Consider the following 24,682-nt stretch of genomic DNA (forward strand, 5'->3'; position numbering starts at 1 on the left):
CAAATAATAAATAGGAGGTTAGTAATAATGACCCTAGAATCTTGAACCGGAGACCTCTTGGTAAGATGGGCTTTATCGCATCACTGTATATTATGATATTTTCTATTTTCGTGTTCAGATGCATATATATAATGGAAGAGGGCAGAGTGTGGCCTACGCTAGCACTCCCATGTGTAAATCTATCTCTCCTCCTCAAAACAAGGGGACATATATGTCTTTTCATATGAGGAGGAGAGAGATCTCCCTCCCTACGCCAGCACTCACGGATAAAGTTCTTTTTCCTATATAATACATAGCTTCTAGTTTCAGTCAAGTACAAGGGGACACATCCCCAACTGAAATTATTTCTTCATTCATGGAAGCATTGCAAGTTTAGTATTATCTTGTAATTAAATAAAGTCCAGTGCAGAGCAGTGGACCTGTACCATAGATCACTACAGGTTCTACTTGTACCAGGACAGAGAGAGAGGGTCTCGCAGTGTTTTTTAGTTTCGGTATGGGTTTTAGGGAAATTGAACCCGAACTGTTAAGGATTTTTTGGTTTCGACTCGGTTTCTTTTCAGTTCAGTTTGTGTTATCGGGTATGAGCTGGTTTTCAGTTCAGATTAGGTCCTATCGGTTGGGCTCATCAGTAGTTTGTTGTTTTAGCCTGAACCAAGCCAAAACTGAATGATTCCCTTAAACATAAACCGAGCCCAGCCCAATAAGGTTTTGGTTAAGTTTGGATCGGGCTCAATCAGATTGGGTCAGTCCGGTTTGACCGGTTTGCCAGCGAGAGCAAGAAAAGGTGGCTGCTTTACATAAAAAAAAAAAACTGTATATCTTTCTCCAAGCAGTAGAAGACTGTTAGGTATAAGAAATTCATCCATTACCACAATCCAATCACTGAACTTTTTACTTTGCTTGGATACAATTTGTTGTAAGATGAGTAGGTAGCTAGAGATCAATATGCCGTAAACACATATCTACCCTGCTTCTGGAGACCTATCGTTTTCCTTATGCTTTGCAGCAAAGCCAGCAAGTGGTGGTGTGGGTTGGCCCTCTCATTTATTCAAAATGTATAACGATATATAACTACCACTCCTTTTCTAGTTGATCGTTTTGTAATTTACACAAACTTCCCTAGCCTCTGAGGAAATTTATGCCTATGATGCATCCATCCAATCTAGAAGGAAATTGATTTATATATGGCCATGGGTTTACAATTTTGGGCTCCACAAGTGAGAGCCATGAATGATGGTGAGTGAAGAAACTATGAGAGCCACATAAATTCACCTGTGATCATCTTTTCTAACTTAGTGGTTCTTCCATAAGCAAGAATCCAAAGTCTCCAAAACCTTACACAAAAAAAAAAAAAAAAAAAAAAACTCTCTTTTATGATGAAATGCATGTGAATGAAAACAGAACCAAAACAATGAGAGGAGCATGAGATGAGGTCTCTTACCACAAAAGCCATAATAATACCTCACAGTACTCATTCATTCATCACCAGGTGGATGACACAGTAATCTATAAGTTTAATACCAAAGCAATAAGGCATGTGTCTTTCTTGGCCACGAAATTTGGTACCTGTGTGACCGATGGGACATCATGAGATATGATTCAGATCAAATAAATGAAGGAATTAATGCAGTGGATGAAGGAAGCTAGTGCATGACACGAGCCTCTATTGTTGATAAAGTGTGAGAAAGTTGGGCGGAGGGAAGGGAAGGGAAGGCTGGGGAGCTTTTTCAAATTGACCCTCTGGGAGTAGCCCCCTAGCTAGCTTGAAACCATTCTTCTCCATCCCATAAAATAAAAAAAGTAAGAAAAGTACTGATGAATGAAATGGGCCAATCACGCATTAAGCCTTTTTGATAATTCTCTGGTCAGGGACATGGACTTCATTGTTCATGAGAAGCTAGAAAAATAATTGAGTTTGACTTATTAGTGGGAGTTCTCTAAAAATCACAGAGGAAACTATTAAAAAACCTTCACACCTCTTAAACAAAAATGGAGAAAGTCGACCTCAGGAAATTATTTTTTAAGATAAATTTTCCTCCACTTATAGACGACGGCTCATCCACCATCTTAGGGTTCATAAACCTCTACTAAAATTTTGATATGTACCAAAATATTCTCTTAATATCCATTCCCATCCTGCAGTGAATGGGATCCCATTCACAGTGGGTGGAAAGAAACTTAATCCTACCTTTTATTATGGAAAAATAGTATCCACAACCTGGTATACGGGTTTGGAGCATTTGGTCAAGAATTAAAACATGTGGCCCCTCTTAACTAATATATATCAACTAATAACTCTTAAATCATCAGTGGTTTTTATATTTCAACTGCATAAGCCCCCCCCCCCCCCCCCCCACCCCCCAACCCCCAACCCATCTTAATATCATATATATAAGCTCCATATAATGCAAAAGCATCACAAGCTTGGCTTTCTATTACTAAACATAGGTAAATCCACCAAGTATAACTTTGTCAAAGGCTTGAATCTCCTTACATTGTTGTTTATTTAAGTTGAGACTTAATCGAAATTCTAATAAAAATCTAACAAAAATAAAATTTCCCCTCATTTTGGATGTAATCTATCCCCGACTTAACCAAGTATCACTCTCCTCTTCTGAATCCAGTGGGTCTTCTTGAAACAATATTGCTCCTTAGAAGGCATGCTACTGCTCATAGGACCAGATATGACCACCAATATACAAGAACAATAGAAAACCATGACTACAATACCACCGAAAAGAAAAGTGGGGAGAGGGTTCGATGGAACCAGTCAATGCATACCACTTGATGTCATTAAGGGGGAATTTTTCCTTAAGGGCTCAGTTTGTTTCGATGTAAAATTTTACTACGAAAATTTTCACTTAAAAAAAAATTTAGAATTAAAATTTTAAATGTTGAAAAGTGTTCTAATGTTTGGTTTTTTTATGGAAACAAACATTAGAAAAATTTTCAACATGTAAAATTTTACATTTACGAAGTAAAATTTGTCATGTAAAATTTTCCCAAACAAACGGAGCCTTTGGGGGGAAGAAGAGGGAGTTATGAGGGGATGTTTATTACTGATTTATTAAGAAGCAGAAACAGCTGAGGTACAAGTACAACCTGCATAGATCAAATGAAACTATACACCATAGTCAGAAATCCAAAATTTATGTAATACAATTTATTTTGCAAAACTCATCATGGACCGTATTGAGGCTCCTGGGAATCCATTTAAATGAGATGTGTAATTCAGATGCCAGTCTTCTGACTCTGCCAATGAGATAAGAAAGCCTCCATAAACCTGATCCTTTCTATGATAGACGGTTCAGTAGTCTTTGGGTCTCCCTTCAGTGGCTCAGCCTCTCCCATCAAGTTCTGAATTTCATTTCTCTAAGCAATGCATAGGCCAACATAAAATCCATAGTCGACCCCCGGGACAGGTGGGAAGGGTCCCATCAACAAAAATGGTCATACACCGCCATTGCATCACAGCAAAATGACTTGCATCCTACTTCATCATATATTTAAGTCTCCTGTAAGGTACAGGCCTAAGAGTTTAAAAAAGAGAAGGGGAATGTGATCTATCAAAACAGAGCATTATTCATGAAACCTTAATTAAATCTATTCTAATTAGGAAAAAAATAAGAATCAGCAGTGCAAAATGGGAGTACAGATTTGCTCCCCACATGGGGAAGGGTGGGGACAGATCTGAACCCTCCATGGGGGTGTGGGACCCGCCTCTAGGGTGTGGGACCCATGCCCCATGAAGGGGTCAGATCTGTCCCAACCCGTTCCCATGTGGGTAGCTGATCCGAACTCGCAAAATGGTGTCTTTAAACAAAAAATGCCTAGAAGGAAAAAAGTTATCTTCATGACTTGCCTTTACGACAATAACGCATTCTGAGCTGCTTCTTTGCACATGAACTCCACATAGGCGCCTAAACAATCCCCTGAGAAGTTGCTCCACTGGTCTCCAACGTTTCCCCAAATCCGGTAGCCTTCTCCCTGTAGTTCTTTACATATTTCTGACTTAGAACATCACTGTGCTTTGTCCCTTGTAAGCTTCACTCCTGCAGAGCATGCATAAGATATATACAAATAAACGAAAAATTAGAGTTGCAGTCTCTACACAATAATCTTATACAGCTTATTTCATATTTAATATCATACAGTATCTACCTCATTATGAACCACTCATAGCCATGGGTTTTAGATTGCCTGCTGCGGTCGGGGCCAGTTTTGCCAAACTTCAGAAGGTTGTCGTCAATATTGACGGAGATGAAAGCTTCACCAGAAATGTACAGGAGCTGGTGACAATAGGGGTGGAAAACTTACCGTTGGATGAACAACCAGCATTGGGAATGCCTGTCCAATGGGAAGATAGATTTTATAAGGCAAACTGGGGACACAGTTACCAAGGAAATCCATGGAATGAGTCTCAGATATTCCCCAACATGTTGAAGTTTGCAGAAGCTTGTGGTATATCCGCTGCTCATGGCACAAAGAAGAAAGATCTTAAGCTATTAAGAAGATGTTGGAGACCCCTGGACCATACTTGCTGGATGTTATAGTACACTGCCTATGGTTCCAAGTGAAGGGGCCTTCAATGATATTATCACTGAGGGGGATGGGGCATGGAAGTATTGATGGTCCCACTAAGATCTCATGGCTTCGCTACCCCCCTGTATACTTGAAAAATATATAAAGAAAGGTGGTTAGCAGGGTATCTAAAAATCAAGAGAAAAAAGCCACAAGTTATAAACTGTAGGTCTGAGGAGTCATTGAGCCTTTTGTGCTCTGTTTATTTTGTTAACGTTTTCTGGTTCTTGTTTCATGGCATGTGCTTTCTTTGTCCATTGGTACCAGATCTGTAAATTTCTGTTTGTAATTAGCACATCCAGTATTGCTATCTTGGTGCTTGCTGGTACTTACTTTTCTTGTCTTCTTTGGATGGTGGGCCTCATTGGGCGGTGAAGGTAAGTTTTGGTGTGTCTGTAGGTTGGTACTCTCCTCTTCGTTCTTGCTAGCTTGATTTTCTATGTTTCCTTGCTCACCTTCCTTTAAACTAGCCTGAGGCTTGTCTCTACTGCTCTATCCCAGCAGCTAACGACTTGAACTTAGTCTCTGCAGCTCCCTTTGTTTTCATCTGGTTATTTCTATAGGAGGGAGCTATTTCGCGATATTTCCCATTTGACCTATGTGGCCTAACTTGTGGACACCTCATCTGGGTGTCTCACTTGCAACGTTGAATGTCTTTATTTCTACTTGATCTTCCAAGCAGTGCTGGCATTAACCCTCAGTTTTTGTTGGGGACCAAGATTAGGAAGCTGATCCTGTTTCTGATCAGGTTTCTCCTTCTCACCAGGATCTCTCCTGTGACTCTGAATCTGGTAGATCAGTATCCCAACTCCCTTTCTCGGATATCTATGTGCTTCTTTGCTTATCTTCGGCCATTATAGCCATTCCTGCTTTCTTTTGAGTTTACGCTACTTGATTTGGATGCGTGTCCCCCTGCCTGTTGCGTTTTATTGCATAGATAGATACCGTTCTGGATGCACTTTTCTCCTGTCATGTAAATAGATGTTGGAGTGCTTTTTCTTTGCTTCTTTCTATGCCTTGGTATCTTGCTGTTTCCTATACTTTAAACTGTTGTTTCTAAATTCTTTAGTGTGGTTACTTGGTTCGTCTTTTCTTTGTGAATTATTAGTGTTTCGTTGTCTCTGTTTGCTCTCTTGTTGAACTAATACAGCTATGTTTCATTTCCTTAAAGTGCATGCTTCCCCTGTTTTTTCTGGTACAAAAGGCTCCTGCAGAGGTTACATTGGGCTTTTTTACCATTAATATGAGATAGATTCTGTGACGGGCCAACCACAGGAATGGAGTGTATGTATGTATGGTAAAATTGCAACTTCACTGCCCCAACTAGATAAGGTTATCTGAAGGGCCGAAATAATTTTTCCATGTGACAGGACGATGCGGTTGGCCATTCCAATGTTTTGATAGGATGCCACACTCGTGTAAAATCAATTTCTATGTAGGAAAATTTTTAAAACCCCTAAGGACTGTAGATTCCCTAGACTCTAAACCTTATGTCAAAAGAAAATAACCAAGCAAAACTAGAACTTGTGATCAGAAGTGCATCCCTTTCATATACAGGTATTGTAGAGAAAATTGTGCAATATTAGATACTTCTTGTCCAACAAATAAATAAAAAAATAAAAAAAAGGAAACAATTCATAAATGAACTCAGAAGATTAAGGCTTCCTTTGTTTTTCCATAAATTATTGAAAAATATATTTCACTGAAATATGCTACTATCTTAACATGATTTAAAATCTCCCATTCAAAAACATTAAGCAGAAAAAACTTCTCTAATAAGGATGATATCAAAAAGTGAAAAAAAACTACATACTAAATTTCTGTGAGTTGTTCTCAGAAAACACATTAGTGGTTAACCTGAATATTTACTCAACTGGGTTTCGGATCCATAGACATGATAAGGGTACAAACTTGTTTACATATACCTATTCTACCCAAGCATATTCTACTATGAAGCCCAAACTGAACCAACAGAGGGTACAAGTTGGACATGCATAATGATCGCTTAATGTGTACCACCACAATATGGGCCCCTTCAAGAGATTCTTGGGCTAAAATCCAATCTGATTGGATGATCCTGGCCATTGAATATATTAGTAATTGGAACCACGCAAGATACCTATGATCACATTGATAGCTGATCATTGGGTACATAGTTGTCAAGGCGTCTCCTTGGTGTCCAGGCACCATAGTCGCCTAGGCAGTGTTGCCTTGCATCCAGGACCACTCCAATGCCTTGGGTCACCTAGACGCCATGACAACTATGATTGGGAAACAAGTATGCAATGTGATATCGAGTAAGAAACATGAAGAAACATATTCTATGCAATTGATTTTCATGCATAACTCGTTAGTTGAGTAAAATATCCTCAGCAGCAACTAGAAAACATATCTCCAACAATAGATGGACTAGTAACTCAGGACATCTGGAATGAAAATTAAAAAGTCTAGTTGTAGAACATAGACAAAGTTATACCTTATTAAACTTCTGTCCAGCCTCCAATGCTCTCTCTTTCTCACTTATTCTCTTTGTCAGCCTGAAACGAGTGAATTTGTTTAGCAAAACAAGATGGATTAAAATAGCAATAATCGCTTAAGATGTTTTAATCCAAATAATATATTAACAGCACCCAACTTCATTTAGAATGGATAATGCTCTGTTGAGATGTATACAACTATAAAAATGAAATTGGAAAAAGTTCTAAAAGAAAACACAACTTCATAAATAGGTCAGCAGGGATGCAGTTTGTAATTTGTTGATGGGGACAAAATGAAAACATGTTGCCAATCTCTCTATTTTTCATTATTTTACAAGGAACTTCTGAAGAAGAATAGAGCTTAAAAGTAGACATAACTCATCATTTTCTGCAGAAAAGAATTTTTTATACACTATAAAAGACTAGTAAGCTTCGCCTTGCCAATTACAAGGAAGGTGAATACTTTATGGGTGCAGTAAATTGGGGAAAGATTATAAATGGGTGAATTAGATCTGTGTATTAATTTATGATTGAGCATTTGGAGGGAAGATTTTGTATACAAAGGGTCCATTTCTGGACTCCTTTTTGTCTATATCAGTGTATCTGATGAGCAGCTTGCTTTTTTCTTGTATCAACAAACTTATCTTTTTAAAATAAAAAATAAAAATCCAACAGTAAAAATCAACATAATAAGGATTTCTAAAGGTAGAAATTGCAGGAAGTTCACATGCATTCTCATTTGAGGACAAAACAAGTTTCAATAAAGTGATTCTAATAACTGGTTCGTCATGTTTCGGGAAAATCAACAGAATATACTAAAGCCTTATAAAATGATAATGTTGCCTAGAAACCAAAGCCTAAGAAGGATATTACCTTCATTTAATCCAAGGATAATGTTTGAAACTGTATGTCATTATATAAACGAGAAGAATGATTTTAGAACTTATCATCTGGCACAAAACCCATTTGCAGCATTTGGTCATGAAGTCGGAATGCCCCTTTTAAGTTGTCATCTGCAACATGCCCGTTTATCAATGATGTATATGTAGATTTATCAGGTTTTACACCTCTATCAATCATCTTCCTGTATATCATATCTGCCTCTTGCATTCTACCCTCTCTGCAGAACCCATTCAGGATTACATTGTATGTAATGACATCAGGTAAGAGCCCCTCACTTTCCATTTTATCGACCAAGCCAAAAGCCCTCTGTATATTTTCCTCTCTCACAAAACCATGAATCAGAGTATTATATGTTATTTTATCAGGACCTATCCCTTTTGCAATCATCTTGTTCAGGAACTCATCAGCTTTAGCAGCACCCTCAGATCGGCAATAACCTTTAATAATTGAGTTACAAGTCACAAGATTGGGCTCAATTCCTTTTTCCATCATCTCATCCCACAATCTTAATGCATTGGTGACATTTCCTTTACTACAGAGACCATTAATTAAAATGCTGTAAGAAATGTGATTAGGAAAAATTCTTCTAGACATCATATCATCGCATAACTCATTAACCTTGTCCATGTCGCCTTTCTTGCAGAATCCATCAATCAAAGTATTGTAGGTTACAATGTCTGGCTTGAGATTCCTCTGAATCATTGTCTCAAACAAGGCTACTGCTTTATCTACATATCCATCCTTACAGTAGCCATGTATGAGTGTAGTGAAAGTATAATAATCAGGTGATATCCCCCTCTCCACCATCTCACTGAAAACATCATCAGCATCAGATAATCTCCTCTCCTTGCAGAATCCATTCAAAATTGTATTGTATGTCACGACATCAGGAAGGCAACCTTGCTCCACCATTTCATCCCGCAGCTTGAGAGCCTCTGTTATAATCCCATTTCTACAAAAAGCTCCAATAAGCATAGTATAAACCACACTGTCTGGAACCAAACCAGAACCCTTCATTCCTCTAAAATATGATAAAGCTTTGTCAAGCTCACCTCTCCTGGAAAATAACCCAATCAGCAAGCTAAAGCTAACTAAATCAGGGGCATGACCCTGTTGCAGCATTTCATTATATATTTCATCAGCAGCAGTTGCATCATTCTTTCTAGAACATTCCCCCAGCAATATATTATATGTGGATGTGTCAGGACTCAACCCAATCCTCAACATCTCACTCAGAGTCGACCTTGCTCTCACATATTTTCCATTCTTACAGGCACCATTTATAATTGCATTATAAGTGACATTGCCAGGCCTTAACCCTTTGGCCGACATTGAGTCCATCAACTTGAGAGCTTCTTCGAATTTTCCTTCACGACAAAGTGCATTGATTAGAGTATTATAAGTCACGATATCGGGGAAAACACCCTTCCCTTCCATTTCAGATAAAAACATATTGGCATTTTCAGTCTTCCCTCCTTTACACAATGCATGGACCATGATATTCAGTGTATAAACATTCACTTGAATTCCGCTACCAATTACATCATCATAGATCCCCCATGCCATATCAATCCAGTCAATTTTAACCAACCCTCCAAGAAGGCTATTGCAACCATTTATAGGAGGAGAAAAACCTCTACTTCTCAAGATCCGAAACGCTTCGGAAGCTTCCCTTAGTTTCCTTGCTTGGACATAAGTCCTAATCAGAAGATCAAAAACCAGCGGATTCGAATCACAATCCCGATAAGTAGACACAAGTGAATCCACAATTTCAATCCTCGAAACACCACTTTTTCGAACCATTCGAAGAACTAAAACCTGAGCTTCAGATATCCTCCTACTCCTAACTAAGATATGAATCATCGCACTCAATGAGTAGGACGAGTGCTTGAAAGTTGGATTAGCTGCTAATAAATCTATAAACTTCTGGCCTAATAACAAATTTGAGTGAAATTTGTACAGTACCTCGACGACAACCGACGGATTCAAATTGGATGAGAAATGGCGTAAGGAATTGAGCTTTCCTTGTATAAGATTCAAAACGATCTTTTCTACCACGAAAGAATTAGTCAAAGATGTCGATAAATCCGTCTCCTCTGCTCTAATATCTTCTTTCAAAGAAATTTCTAAGGTTTGGATTGTCCTAGGGTTAGGGTTTGAGACGAAAGCGAAGCAGCGGAAGTAGTGAGAATACCTGAGATAGGGTGAATTTGTTTGGAGTAAAGCCTTTGCCCTAACAATGGTAGCCATTTGAAAATTTATAGCCGTTGCCGAGTTCTTTCGCGGGAATTCTTCTTGTTGGTTTTGATTTCCTTCCGAGAGCCAAGCACAGAAAGCAGCGAGGCAGAGAAGTTATTTATTGTAGATTTTTAGTTGCTTTGTGTCATGTCCAAGTTTTGACACAGCTGGGTCGGATCAACCCTAACTCAACTAACTCAACCCGGCCTGGTTGAATTTAGCCAATTGATGTCTTGATGTTAATTTTTTTTTTTTTTGGAACACAGTTTTTCTCTACCCATAGACGACCGTTCACCCACCATCCTAGGTTTCACAAACCCTTCCTAGGGATTTTGTATGTTCCAAAATACCCTCCGAATACCCATTCCCGTCCTCTCCCTCCCCTCGGTGAATGAGATCCCCATTCACTATGGGTGGAGGGAAACTCGGGCCTTTTTTTTTGTGGTAAAAGAATGATGCATAAACCATCTCCCACTTCGAAGGAACCGGTTTTCATACACAATTGTGTATGAAACCTTAGATCATTTCTTTTTTAATCTTTTTTCATTTCTTTGAAAGATTTTTTTTTTTTTTGCCGATTGAGTTATATGTTAGGGAGCAGACCTTGGTGTAATGGTAAGGGTGCTCCATTGTGACCAAGTGGCACAGGTTCGAGCCTGAAAACAACGTCTCTATTGAAAGTGGGGGTAAGGTTGCGTGCCTTTTTAGTTATATGTCAGGCACTTGATGGATATGCTACGTGTTAAATCAGATCCATTAACCTATCCCATACTAGGCTGGTCCAATCTAACATCCACAAGTTAGATCAAGCCCCATTAGACACATAAAATTATACTACAAACCGAACCTAACCCTTACTCCCTGTAAAATGTAAAAACATTTGTAATGGAGCCACGAAGAACAACGACTAACTAAAGAACTTGTCTTTGCAAATGAGTTTCAGATATTATCCAGCAGATAAAATCTACAAACATATAGTAGTATGTCTTGACTTATTTCTACACATATCAAGTCCAAACACAAACATATATAGTAGTAGTCTATTGAACAATGCGTGAAAGTCACTTGGGCTTATTATGGTAAGGCAACAGCAACAAAGCACGCAGAAATCAGAAAATGAAGCTACTTAAATTTATATCGAGTTAAACTCCGAGTCTTGGAACACTCGATCAAGCAACCTTCTTTATTTTCAAACATATTTAAAACCTCAACTTTGGAGAAGCCTACTGTGACAACTCCTCCACGAACAATACTTAATTTTCTCCTGACAAAATAAAGGAACTAATCAGAAAGTCCAATACCCAACGCATAGAAATTTACATTCACTCACTATTCAAGTTGAGATGTGAAGCACTACATACCTGCAGAGAACCAGAAATCCAGATCTGAGGTGAACTACAAATCTTCTATGGTGACTCTTTTGTCAGCTTTAAACTTTTCAGTGAACTCCTTGGGCATTTTAGAGAATTTCAATCTCTTGAGTACTTCACGGAGCACCTTCAAGTTTTTGCAGGATATGATTTCCAATTCATCAAGTTTCGGCATTGCTCCATCCACCACAATCAATTCCTCCAGTTCCTCTAGCTCCTGAATAGTTAGTCTTTGAAGTTTCTTGAACCCTCCCTGTGAGCAACCCATACGTTTGCCTTTAAAGGATTTGGATGATAAGGTAAGAACCATTAACTCGGGCAGCTTCTCTAGTACTGGCATTGGGTCTTGTTCTAATTTGGTCTCAGACAAGGTGAGCTGAATGAGGTTAATTACTTGGAATCTGTCACGCTGAAATAACTTTTCTAACAACTGTCCCTGTCCCTGCTGCAAATAAAAACGGGCAGCAGAGTGAAACAACAAGAGTGTAATTCAGTAAACCAAAAAAAAAAAAAAAAAACTGGGAAATCTACATGTACCTGATCAAAGACAGAATTCCTTCCAGTATACAGCTTAACTGAAGTATTAAAAGAGGGTAACCAGTCTTCTATGATGACAGAGCTTAGATGAGCAACCTTTTGACAATCACCCCCTTTAACAACATTACTGATGAAATCCTTAGGCATGTCAGTTAACCTCAATTCAGGGAGGGCGCCCTCTGGTACATTTGGAAGCATCTTCAACTTTTTGCAGGATCTGATCTCTAATTCTTCAAGCTGTGCCATAGCTCCAGGCTCCACAGTCAATACCTCCAGATTCTCTAGTCTCCATATTCTTAGGACTCGAAGCTCTTTGAACTTTCCTGATGAGCAATGCATACGGTTGCCGGTGTAGGATTTGGAGAACAAACAAACTAGCTTTAGATTGGTTAGCCCCTCCAGTGTTGGCATTGGATCTTCGGTTAGTTCGGTCAGAGAAAAGGTGAGTGCAGTGAGGTTCGACCCAAAGTTATGGCAGAATTCTAACTTGTCTTCCCACCGCCCCCGCAAATACATGCGTGAGAGTTGCTCATTTCTGAGGTTCTTCAACAACGAACTTGAAGGGGTCATCTTCGGTTCATGGTCTTTGGATGTCAACTTCACCGTCTGAAGGTTTTGCAGTTTCCCAATCCACTCAGCCATTTCTTGTTTCTGAGGCTGAGTTAACCCCCGGCATGTCAATCTCAGTTTTTTAAGTTTTGTTAACTTGTCTAGACCATCCTTCACAGGACTCAAATTATCTACAATTACCCCTGATAAGGTTTTGAGGTCAGTCAAGGAACTCAATTGTGAAACGAGTCCGCTGCTGTGCCTCTCGTTCAGGTAAAGGTATTGTAGCCTTTTCATATCCTGAATCATGGGGTAAGAAGCAATGTCAGTATGTTTTGTATCCAGAGTTTGAAGGTTGTGCAACTTTTCGAGGGATGAAGGAAGTGTGTCCAAGTAAGTCCATCTTAATCCAAGGTACTGCAAGTTAATTAGCTCACCTATTTCCTTAGATAGACTAGGTTTATACACACCCTCTAGATCAAGCACCCTAAGAAACAACAAATGGTTATTATTGATGCATCTCCTAAGAAAGCTCCCTACTTCTTGCCCATGTTTATATCCTCCTGGATAATTGAAGCACCAGAAAGAACGGAGAGTTCTGTAAGGTTCTAAGTCTTCAGATGAATTCATGCTACAGTGAATGCGATGTGAATGGATGTTGTTGTCACAATGATCAGCAATTCTATAAATCCAACCCTTACCATCATCATGAGAAGATCCGATGGTACCTCCTCGGCCAGCTTTTAAGATCTGAAGCAGCGGAAGATCATGGGGAATGCAGTATGCCTTGGTTATCCCAATAAAACTGACTTTCGCAGGCTGAATTAAGTTGAGATCTTTCAAGTCTTGCATCCACCGCGAAGCTGCTTCTTCCTCCATGCCGCCAGAATTTCCAGAATCGCTCTGCTGCCATAAACCAAAACTACCCTCTGCAGCCCATGACAGTCTCAACCTCCTTTCGGGGATTTTGGTCTTTGTAGGAAACAGATGCAAGAACTGTTTCACATGTAAAGGTAGGATTTCATCAACAGAGGATGACAAGTTAAACCAAGGGAGTTGCTCTTGACTGAGATGTGTATCTGTGCCATTGAGCACACATGACCACTCCAAAGTGTTTGCATTCGTGGAGGACAATAAATTTGCCAATTCTACAATTAAATAGGGGATTCCTCCACATTTTTTCACCATCTTCTTTCCAAGGTCTTCCAACTCTGCAGGGAGAGGGATGGGAGACTGATTCGGATCTGTTGTGTACTTGTCGTCACTTTCATTGCCGAGTTGCCAGGGAGCTATGAATACCTTCTTCTTGAACAACTTCCAGCTATCTGCTTCATTTAGTACCTTCATTCGGTGTGGTGAGCAGTCGGCAGAATAAGCAACCCCTGCATCCCGAGTTGTGAGGATAATGCTGCTTCCGCCTCCACTCTCTTTTAGAGTAATTTTCTCTCTCAGTTCAGTCCAGAGTTGAAGATCACAAACATCATCAATTACTATCAGATACCTCTTGTTCCAATGGAATTCCTTAATTTGTTTACAAATATCCTTCCAAATGTCTTCCAAATCATTGTCCATTGCAGATGCACAAACCCATGCCTTACACTGAAAATGATAAACCACAGAACTGTTTTTATAAACCTGCCATGCCAGCGTTGTCTTTCCGATGCCTTGAATTCCAAGAACTGATACTATACTGTGGCTGTTGCGCTCGGCCAACAACTTTTCTTCCAGAGACCTCAGATCCTTCTCCAAACCAACAACAGTATTACTTAGATACTCAAGATCCTCTGGTTCATCAAATTCAACGGAAGAGCGTATCCAATCTGACAGTTTAAATGTCTTTCCTCCCGAGTAATGGCTTGAAGATTCTTTATACTTCTCTTTAAAACCCTTGATCCTCTCTAATATCGGACTGATCTCCTTGTGAAAGTTTTTACGAGATCCAGAATCTTTACAGGGGGCATAAATCTTAAAGAGTGTCTTCCTTCTCCTGGCACGTGCTGTCCTGAGTACATAGTTCATTATGGCGTCTTCTGCCTCATGAATGGCGCTCTCCAAGTCCGCATAGTGCTTTTTTCTTGCAGTATCTTCGTTATCAGACCCTCCATCTTGATCTTCTAAGAATCTCCGGATAGCCAAAAGTTCACTGTGGGTCGGCTGGACTATCAACTGGACTTCGCTTTCGATATCCAATTGGGACTTTGCCTGACTGATCGTGTCCGTAAATTCGTCTATCATGGAAAGAACAGCTCTGGCCATGGGTCTTTCTCCTCCTGGGGGGAAAAAATAAGCTTCAAACTTCGAAAGAGGATAGAAACTAACAGGATAGCAATAGCTCTTACATGATCATAAGTTGTGAAGAGTTTCAAGTAACATGGTAGTTGTGTTGTAAGTAGCTAAAAAACGAAGAGGGGTTTGGGGAAATATGTATTTCTTTACTGGTCTAAACACTGGGTTTTACAGAAATGTTCACTGCAAAACTATTAAGAATGCTTTTAAAACCCAAAAGTTGAAAGTAACAATGATGAAACAAATGTACTTACCCCTTCCAAGGAGGTCCAATAAAGAGGATCAGACCCGGATAAGTTATAAGGTGCTGTCCTCACGGACGCTGATTAAATAATCACGGTGATCTGTTTCTCATCGAATCCTCCACACCGGTTCCCAAACTGTATTTACTGGTCTGTAGGGAAAAAATAGTGGGGTGAGCTAAAAAACCCAGTAAAGGAAACATGGCAACCATACATACACACATGCATATCAACATCATAAAACATGACATTGTTATGACATGAATTAATAGAAACATGGAATCATATAAGCATGAATAATTTAGTCTATACGTCAAGTCGACATGGTAATCTGCCAAAATGTCATTTGTACGAATTAGGGGTGAAATAGGGCTGGGTTTTCTAAAATCCTAACCCAATCTTGAATCCTCTTAGCTCAACCCAAGCCCAACCCGGCCTTAGGTCGGATTGAGATATCTCAGCCCAGGCCCAACCCTACCAGGCTCAATCCAGCCCAGTCCGGCCCTAATTGACCCTGATCGGACCGAGCTGGGTTGGGTTGGCCCTGATTGACCCTGATTTTTGCTAGGGCTTGGTTGACTTGCCTTGCTTCATGTGATTGGGTATTGGTTTGTTTCATACTCAATTGACTATTAGACTTTTCTTTGGGTTAAAAAACTTAGCCCAATCTTAAAATAGTAAATATTTTTGTTCAATAGATAATTATCATTTTTTTGGGTAAACCAATAGATAATTAGATACTAAACAAAAATTGTAAAATGTAAACAATAAATTGTAAAGTATAACCTAACACAAGTCGCAGGTCGGGCTGGGTTGGGCTTAGCCCGAGGCCTCAACCCTGGCCCAGCCCGACCCTAACCCAGGGCCTAAAATTTTAAACCCTAACCCGCCCTCAGGGTTGAAAAATCCAGCCCAGGCCCTATTCGGCTTAGGGCAGGCTCGGGCCGACAGGGCCAAACTTACACCCTAGTACGAATCACTAACATACCACACACAACCAGACATAGAGCCACTAAGTGTTGGCAACTTCACCCCTTTGGAATGAAGAATGCTTTCTACTTTCTGTTCGACAAGTTGTTGCTTGCAAAGTAGGGCTTCCTTGTTTGCGAAAGTGCATTTTAAGAGTGAGGGAACACATAGTGATCAATGGCTGCCTCATGTACCTCATCGCATGGCAAGTACGGAACACATAATCATAACATCAGTCTGTCCCGATCACCGAAGCATCGGGTCCTCTAGGCAGCAACGCTGGGCATTCCCGCTAGTAGATGGGGAAAACATAATCAGTCGTGTCGGAACGGATCACCATCGCATACTGGCCCCAATCATGCCAGAACGAATCATCATCGTATGTTGGGGTAATCCCGATCACTGAAGCACCGGAGCATCCGGTGGCGAACCAGGCATTCTCGCTGGCCCAGTGAGGAATCTAAAAGTGAGCCTCATTTATTACCTATCCCCCTAATGGAAAGGGGTGGCAGTCACAAGGTCTTGATTACATCTCTTTTATATATATTTTTTCATTTCCTTTCTTTTTTTCTTTATGTATCATTTTTTCCTTTCATCCTTTTCTTTCTTTTTCATCTCATCACATGATATTATCATGCACATTAACATCATAGTCTTTTTCTTTGTTACATTTTATAATCTCACATTTAATTTGCATAATTTCAACATAGCATTCTTTTCACACCAAAACCAATAGGCGTGCATCATTTTCATCATATTAACTTTTATATTATGCAATTAAATAAACATACTATAAAATTATAAATGTGGTAACTAAATTTCCACTCACAGTACAATCTGTGTCTAAAAGAAACTGAAAAGCTCCCTCCTGTTAGTGTCCTTGAATTTCCGGTCACGCCATCTACATAGGCGTATCCTTTTAGTTTAGGATTTCATCCAGCCTTACAAATCTTTTATTGTCTATGGTTCTTCTATTAAGTTCCTTAGGTCCAAAGGCCTTCCTATTTAATTATCTTATTGTTTGAGTCTGTATATTTATCATTCTTATTAAAATTATTATGTGCATATACCGTTAGTTATTTTTTGAAGTCCTAGGGTTATATTAGGATCCCTTTAAATTTTATAGGATACAATTTTGTGACAAAACCAAGGATTTGTGTAACCAGTACCTGCAAGTAGTGGAAGAAAATAGAGAAAAGAGAAAGAATGGAAGAGAAGAATGAGACTGCAAGGAGAATAATAGTTGATAGATATTGCTTCCTCCCTCCATCATGTGTGTATATATATATATATATATTCAACTAATTACAAGAGAGCAAGGACTAAAAGCCTTGCAGAAATAGGAAAGAGAAAAACTCCTAGCTAAAATAGGGAAACAAATATCTAACTTAACTAGGAAAGTAATAAAGTAAATCTAGCCTAAGCAATACCTAGCCACCACAATAGGGACACTCCCCTATTGTGGTATACATCTTACCACTCCCCCTCAAGCTGGAGTATACATATATCGAAAGAAGGCTCCAACTTGGATTAACAAGAATAAAATATTAAGAGCAACACCATTCGTGAGTCTGGTAGACAACATTGAACACAAGGAGAACTTCATTCAGGTAGCAGTATCAACTCAAACACAAAAATCATCAATAACTTCAATAGATAATATTCTTTGTGTCGAACAAATCCAATCAACAATGAGTAAATAGGCGACAATGAATACGAACCGCAATCCACAAGATCATAGCAGCAACAATAATATCAAAGACACTTCTCAAAGAAGGCTGGTAGTAGGTAGGTAGTTATCTTTTCAAGGAGAGATAAAAGTGCAGCATCCAACGGCTACATCATAAGCGATAGGTAGTAGGTAGTAATCTTCCCAAAGAAAGATAAAAGTGTGGCTCCAATAGCTACACATAAACTCTTCTCAAAGAATGCAAGTAGTAAGTAGTATTTTGCTCAAACAAAGGCAGTTATAGAGCCCCAAACTAAGGTCTCAGATAAAAACCCCAATGGTAAATAAGCAGTATAGGTTACTGCGGACCATACAACATCAGGTTGTTGGAGACCAGATAAACATGAATTGTTGTTGAATACCATCTTCAGATAAAATTGTTGCTGAGGACACGAATAAATAAATAATAGTAATCTTCAGATAAAAATAGTCTTGAGCTGATGACTTGAGCAGATAAGAATAATAATCTTCAGATAAAAATATTCTTAAGTTGATGACTTTTTTTTTTCTAATTTTTTTTTTGTGGAAATAAGTTGATGACTTGAGCAGATAAGAGTAATAATCTTCAATCTCACCCTTACGTATAGCATTACACATGGACAAATAATGACCACCAATAATCAGCATCTCAAAGGATGAGCATCATAGAAAAAATCACATAATCAAGAGCAACTGCAAAAAATCTCCAATCTCCCCACGGTAGCAAATAATTCCCAGGCAAGTACCAATTGTCCAAAAATTGTCAATCCCAAACTGTTGTGTTATGCGACCATGAGTGGCAAATCTGTAATTAACTAGGAAAACAAAGATCTAATCCGTACACGAGTGGCAAATCTATAATTAATTCATGGAATCTTGGATTGAAAACCCTATTTGGGTTTGCTATGGACCCACCCAAGTATTTGAACATGGCAATGTGTAATGGCAGTTGTAATCTTGTAATTAAATCAAAGTACATACTCCAATTAAGAAGATAATGGTATTTTGATAAATAACTAGAACTATTCAAAGGGCTATTGGGAAAGAATGAAACAATGGGAGTACGGGACATGAAAGGAAGTAAAAACCGGATCTTTGTCCCCTCCAGTTCCCTCACTGGACCAGTTCCCTCAGTGCCTGTAATAAAGGGGGTGCAATGACTACCCTACCCCTGACCAGGTGGGGTCCACCCCCCTTTTACTACAAGCACTGGGGAACTAGAGGAGATAATTTTCCTTAAAAACCATTGTGTGGGAACAGACTTGACAATAAGGGGCGATGGTTAAAGTTGGGAGATTAATGAAAGGTGAGACATCGCATAATAAAAGAAAGGGAGTGGGGGGCAATATGGGAAAATAGAAATCAGATAAAGACTTATTTTTTTCCTTGGTAATGAGAAATCATATAAAGACATGACAAGAAATAGAAACCGTGGAAGTGCATGGGTACTGAGGGAAGAATGAATGAAAAACAAAGAAATATCGAGTAATGGGATGCGGGGGGGTGGGGGTGGGGGTGGGGGGGTTGTATATCTGGAAAATAAAAAAATAAAAAAAAAAGGATAAGAGATCGAGAAGAAGGGAAGAGAGAGTTACCGTATGGATCATGAAGGAATAAGGGATAAAAGAAAGGAGTATTAGTGTAAAATAAAATAAAAGATATGTAACGAAGGAAACAAGCTACTTCTTGCTTCGATAACAGGAAGAGAACGTGAGAGTAATGCCATTGAACAAGATAGAAGAATACCAACAGACAGCAGCAAATCCAAGAACAATTTGGATCCTCTACGACTGGGCAGGTAGCAGCCATTGTACTGCCTACACCAAGACAAGGCGTGGATCCCACCCAGGCAGGGTGCTCAAGTGAAGGCGGTCATTGTGCCCCTGTTTGAGTGTAGGCAGCACAATGGTCACTACCTTCCCAATCGTAGAGTATCAGCTATAGTACATTTTCAGCAGGAAACATATCGTTTTTTTTGTTTTTTTTGTTTTTTTTGGGGTAAGGAACAGGAAACAAATCGTAACTTGCGAGATAGCAGCATAGCAGCGGAATAGATCGAGCAACAATACATATCAATGGATTATATCAGCCCATATCATCCAATCATTCTCATAAAAATTCCAGCCCCTAGGCCCCCTACAACATCTTTTCTGTTTTTTTAAAGCCACACAAGGGGGGTTTCATATTCTTTTTTTTCCAAAATGTGAATCCAACATCTATTCCCAAACCCAAAATAAAAAAATGGAGATATGGAAACTTACCTTTTTGAAGAATCAACTACTTCTTTAAGCTCTACCCCTTCCTTTCCTATATACCTCGCCCGGCCTCCTCCTTGTTTCTTCTTCTTCTTCTTATTCTTGATTTCAGAATCCAGCCTTCAAAATCTTTCACAAACCATTGAAATCCCTCTCTTCCCCTTAGTCTATTATTTTCTCCATTTCTTTCAAATGTCGTCCAACAAGGTAACAACTCTAAAGGAGAATGGCTATAAGTACAACAACTCCATCTCTCCCTTCTTTATATAGAATTTTAACTCCCATACTTGGTTGGCCCATTCTTCCACTTTCCCTCGAACCAATAGGAACATAGGTTGCCTTGCCATGGTTGACCCAACTTAATTAGGCCATATCATGCAACCGGCCCCAACATTGAACCCCTTAAACCCAAATGAACCAACTCCGGCCACTCAACTTGGCCCGTTCCTAGTATCTCAACCCATGACTAAAATCTTATACCTCATTTAAATTAAATCAAAACTTAAGTAATACAATTTATGATTCATCTAGCTTACTATTTTACATACCAAATTTAGATCCCATAATTATCTTCTAATGATAATTAATTAAACACGAAAGAGAATTAATATTAGAAATTTACCATGATATTAATACAAATTATCTTAATCTACTAAAAATGAATTAATTTAATATAATGAAAATAATTTACCCCTAGATACGATACATCGATACATCGATCCATCTCTTTCAATTCTACATAAACAGGCCGTGAGAGAGTCTTGGGTTTACAAGTGAGAAAGGAAAATCCGCAATTAATGGTGCATCTTTTGGAGTGTAGATTTAGAGGCACTCTAGGGATGTGGGTTCGGGGGTACTTGTGGTGGTGAGGAAATCACGATTGAGTGGGCTAGAAAAAATATGGGTCCCATGCAGGGGTGTGGGTCGGTCATTGACAAGAGTGCCGGGGATTGAGCGAAGAATTGTTACAACCTTAATGAGTCCCTCCCTCCCTCCCTCAATCTCACATCGATTAGCTTTGGAAAGAATCTTTGGCATATAAGTGAAGAAGGAAAAAACCCCCCAATAGATGCATTTTTGGAGTATAGACCCAAACCAAAACCATGACAAACATATTTCTCCTTTTCCTACTTTTTCCAATCAATTTTGGTTGCTCATTTAACAAGAAAATATAGAGACGGACTGCTTATCGACACTCCAAAAGCGGGCACATAATTACTGAATCATTCCTTCCTTCCAAACGTGATGAGTAACTTATTCTTTTCTTCTTATAACATAAGGGTTTTTGTTGTCTTCCTTCTTTTCCTTGTTCTTTATGCTTGTTCTTGTTTTTTTTCTTTTGTTTATTTTCTTTATTAAGCCAACGAGGGCAGCTCTCTTTTTTTCTTTACTTTACTTTATCCACTCAAAGTATATACGTTTCTTCTAATGAAAAAGGATTTTTTTTTTCTTCTTTTAAGGTTGTTCTTTTTCTTTAATTATTATAAATTGACATTCCAAATGCAGGTACATGATGTTCTTAATCATTCCTTATTCCAAACGAGATTAGTAGTTTATACTTTTCTTTCTTATAAAATTAAGGTTTTTGTTATTTTTGTTCTTTTTCTTAGACTATTCTTGTTCTTTACTTCTCCTTTTTTCCTTTATCCACTCAATGGTTGTCTGTTTAACAAGCAAAAGAGGGACTGCTCATTGATACTAATTGTGGAAACATAATTATTCTAAAAGGAGAATGTTCTTTGTGCCGCAGCGCAGGCTGCACCTAGACACATGGGCAGCCTGTGCAGGGAGGTAGGTGTTCATTGCGCCCACTCTCATGTGCCTAGGCACAGCCTGTGTTGCGGCACAGAGAGTAGCACCGCTATTCTAAATCATTTCTTTATCCTAAAGTGTTTGATAGCATATACTTTTCTTCTCATAGAAAAATAGGTTTTTGTTTTTTCTTTTTATACTTGTTCTTTTTCTTTAGTACATTAACTCTTGTCTCCATGAAAAATACTATTATAGGGACAATGGTGTTCTTATGTTCCTATCTTAGGAAACAATTCCTACTTTCTTTTGCTACATGGATAATTGATGTGGTTATTCCTAAAGTTGGATAGAGAACTCATGGTTTGGTTTGTCAATAGTCTTGGATTTTTAAAGCTCTCTTTCGTCGTATGAAAACTCAAGGAGGATTGAAGCTTGATACATGATGTTAAATTTAGGACTGCAAACATAAACAATGGAAGAAAGTAAAGGAAGAAAGAAGAACACAAGTTTTACGTGGTTCAGGCCATAAGCCCTTCGTCCACGGATCCAAGGCCTACACAGCCATATATTTCACTATTGATTGAATAATTTTTACATCAATTGGCACCCATATATATAGAGGGTGAATGCATAATTACAGACTTACAGGAGATAAGTATGATAGGATATTATTGGCACCCATATATATAGAGGGTGAATGCATAATTACAGACTTACGGGAGATAAGTATGATAGGATATTTTAGGGTATCACTAACAATCTTGGTGACCAAGTCATGAGAAATATTTGGTAGAATATCTTAGATATGAGAGATAATTAAGGAAGCCTTATCACCAGCGAATCTTCGTGGCCCGATCATAGACCTGGTCCACCCTTATCTTCAATATACACGTTAACACATGAGCAAGGATCCTAAGGGTGTACCTACAAAAAAAAACTTAGTCCTTATTTGATCGATCTCCCTTGTGATAGTTGTTAGCATTCAAAGTGGGCATTTGAGAAGTTTGTACACCTGACATGTTGCCCTCTTACATAACGAGGACAACATCAACAAAAAGTGTTTTGGTTCCTCTCCAATATTAAGGTTTGTTTGGTATGCATTCTTGAAATGTATTCTAGGTTAAATTTGCATTCTAAGATGATAAAATAACTGTTTTTAATTTTTTATTATCTTAGAATGTGAAATCTGTTGGGGTTGGAAAAACAATATTTCTAACTTTCTTTTTGCGATGTGTGCATCGCACAAAAACGGTATGTGCAAGATCAACAAAAACGCAAAAATAAAACAAACACATAAATAGTACAACCATTGTGATTTGATACCCAAACCCAAGCCCTCATGTACACAGTACACTCTTCTCTCATTCTCTCATTCCCTCATTCACTTTACATATTTTCACCTTGGTTCCTTGCTTAGCCCTTGTATATATGTTGCACCAACATTGTTTCTCTTAGACTCTCACCTGGATCCTCACATTTTGACTCCTCACATGCATCAATACTACTCTTTTTGGTAGATACCTCTCTTCTTTTATAGGACTCCTTCTCTACCTTGTTTCTTTCTTTCTCCTTAGAGAAAATTCACTAATTCTCTCTCCTCTTACTTTGTTAGATAAGATTTTTCTTTCTCTCTTCTTAGAGAAAACCCATTAACTCTTTCTCCTCCAAGGTGTCTCTTGGGAGACTCTGAGACTCTGAGACTCAACTTTCCTTAATGTATCCAATCACTTCCACTCCTTTAGAAGACCTAATTTTTTTGAAGACTTCGTTCTTCCATTTATTTGAAAAACTTCGTATTCTTGAAGACTTCACCTCCTTGAAGACTCATTCTCCTTGGAAAGTACCACATCTTCCACTCTCATGGAAGACTCATCATATTTGAAAACTCCAACTCTTCTATTAGCCTATCTAGACCATTCAACCGAACATTCAATCGGTCCAGATAAAAACCACCACACCCAACAAAATCGATCTAGAATATATTCCAAGAATGCATATTAAACGCAGCCTTAATGTATCAATCATCTTCGATCAAGATTAGGAAGATGACATGCTTACCTCCATTACATTCTAAAGGTTTTAATAAAAATAAATAAAAAAAAGGAAAAAAGTAAAAAGACCTTTTCAACATCTTCTATATTTTTTAATGGTTAATTTTTGTATTATAATACATGATCACCATGAGTTGTAACCACCTTTTCGTGTCCTCTAGTTTTTTATCCGGAGCAGATAAAATAGAGGGTAGATTGATAAAAAAAATTTATGAAAAAAAAAGACATTTGAGAAAAAATACTCTATCTGAGAGCATGGCTATTACATCTAGACATTGGATGGGGCAAAATGACCTCCCCGACCCATGGAAGGTGGAAATCCTGCCCCTCTTGATGTTTGTTTCATGTTGAAATACTTGGGCACCAACTAATATCTTAGAAAGCCACCCATTCCCTTGATGTAGATTAGAAACACAATATATAGACAATCCTATATCCTAATCATCTGTTGAAGACTTAAAACTGGCCTTACTTTAGTGTTTCTCATAAAGAAAATGATTTCATCCCCGTACCATACTTGATCATGTTAACGAGGAAGATTGAGGTTACCAACCGCTTCTATTGTTAAAAATTGATACATTTTCCACCTCTTCATAGAGCCTGGCTCAACAGAAAACAAGGCTTTAGCGGCGGTAAAAAAACTGTCGCTAAAGTCTTTCCCAGTAGTAATTTTTTTTTTTTTTTGGTACCACCACTAAAACACATACATTTGTTAGTGATTACATGTGAAATCCAATGATTGGCCTATACAACCACCGCTG

The 24,682-nt window shown here is 38.6% G+C and overlaps 2 protein-coding genes and 1 pseudogene across 3 annotated transcripts; 1 reads left to right on the forward strand and 2 right to left on the reverse strand.

The window, feature by feature from the left end:
• Positions 1-4,187: 4,187 nt before the first annotated feature.
• LOC122666838 lies at positions 4,188-4,632 on the forward strand (annotated as a pseudogene).
• A 2,120-nt stretch (positions 4,633-6,752) lies between these two features.
• On the reverse strand, positions 6,753-10,366 carry LOC122669778 (pentatricopeptide repeat-containing protein At5g01110). 2 transcript variants are annotated; one of them, XR_006334079.1, is made up of 2 exons: positions 10,159-10,300; positions 6,753-7,121 (listed from the first exon to the last, which is right to left on the reverse strand). XR_006334079.1 is itself a non-coding variant. In XM_043866629.1 (2 exons), the coding sequence occupies exon 1, from the start codon at positions 10,212-10,214 to the stop codon at positions 7,998-8,000; it is 2,217 nt and encodes a 738-aa protein (XP_043722564.1). In that variant the 5' UTR covers positions 10,215-10,366; the 3' UTR covers positions 6,777-7,121; positions 7,935-7,997. The 2 variants fall into 2 exon arrangements, 1 of the variants encoding a protein (XP_043722564.1); XM_043866629.1 differs by having other exon boundaries at positions 6,777-7,121; positions 7,935-10,366.
• A 1,197-nt stretch (positions 10,367-11,563) lies between these two features.
• LOC122668304 (disease resistance protein RPP8-like) lies at positions 11,564-14,914 on the reverse strand. Its single transcript, XM_043864890.1, has 2 exons — positions 12,110-14,914; positions 11,564-12,008 (listed from the first exon to the last, which is right to left on the reverse strand). Exons 1-2 carry the CDS (start codon positions 14,912-14,914, stop codon positions 11,598-11,600), a joined length of 3,216 nt encoding a protein of 1,071 aa, XP_043720825.1. The 3' UTR covers positions 11,564-11,597.
• Positions 14,915-24,682: the final 9,768 nt, after the last annotated feature.

The sequence above is a fragment of the Telopea speciosissima genome, chromosome 7 (genome assembly GCF_018873765.1).
Source record: "Telopea speciosissima isolate NSW1024214 ecotype Mountain lineage chromosome 7, Tspe_v1, whole genome shotgun sequence".
In the NCBI taxonomy this organism is placed as follows: Eukaryota; Viridiplantae; Streptophyta; class Magnoliopsida; order Proteales; family Proteaceae; genus Telopea; species Telopea speciosissima.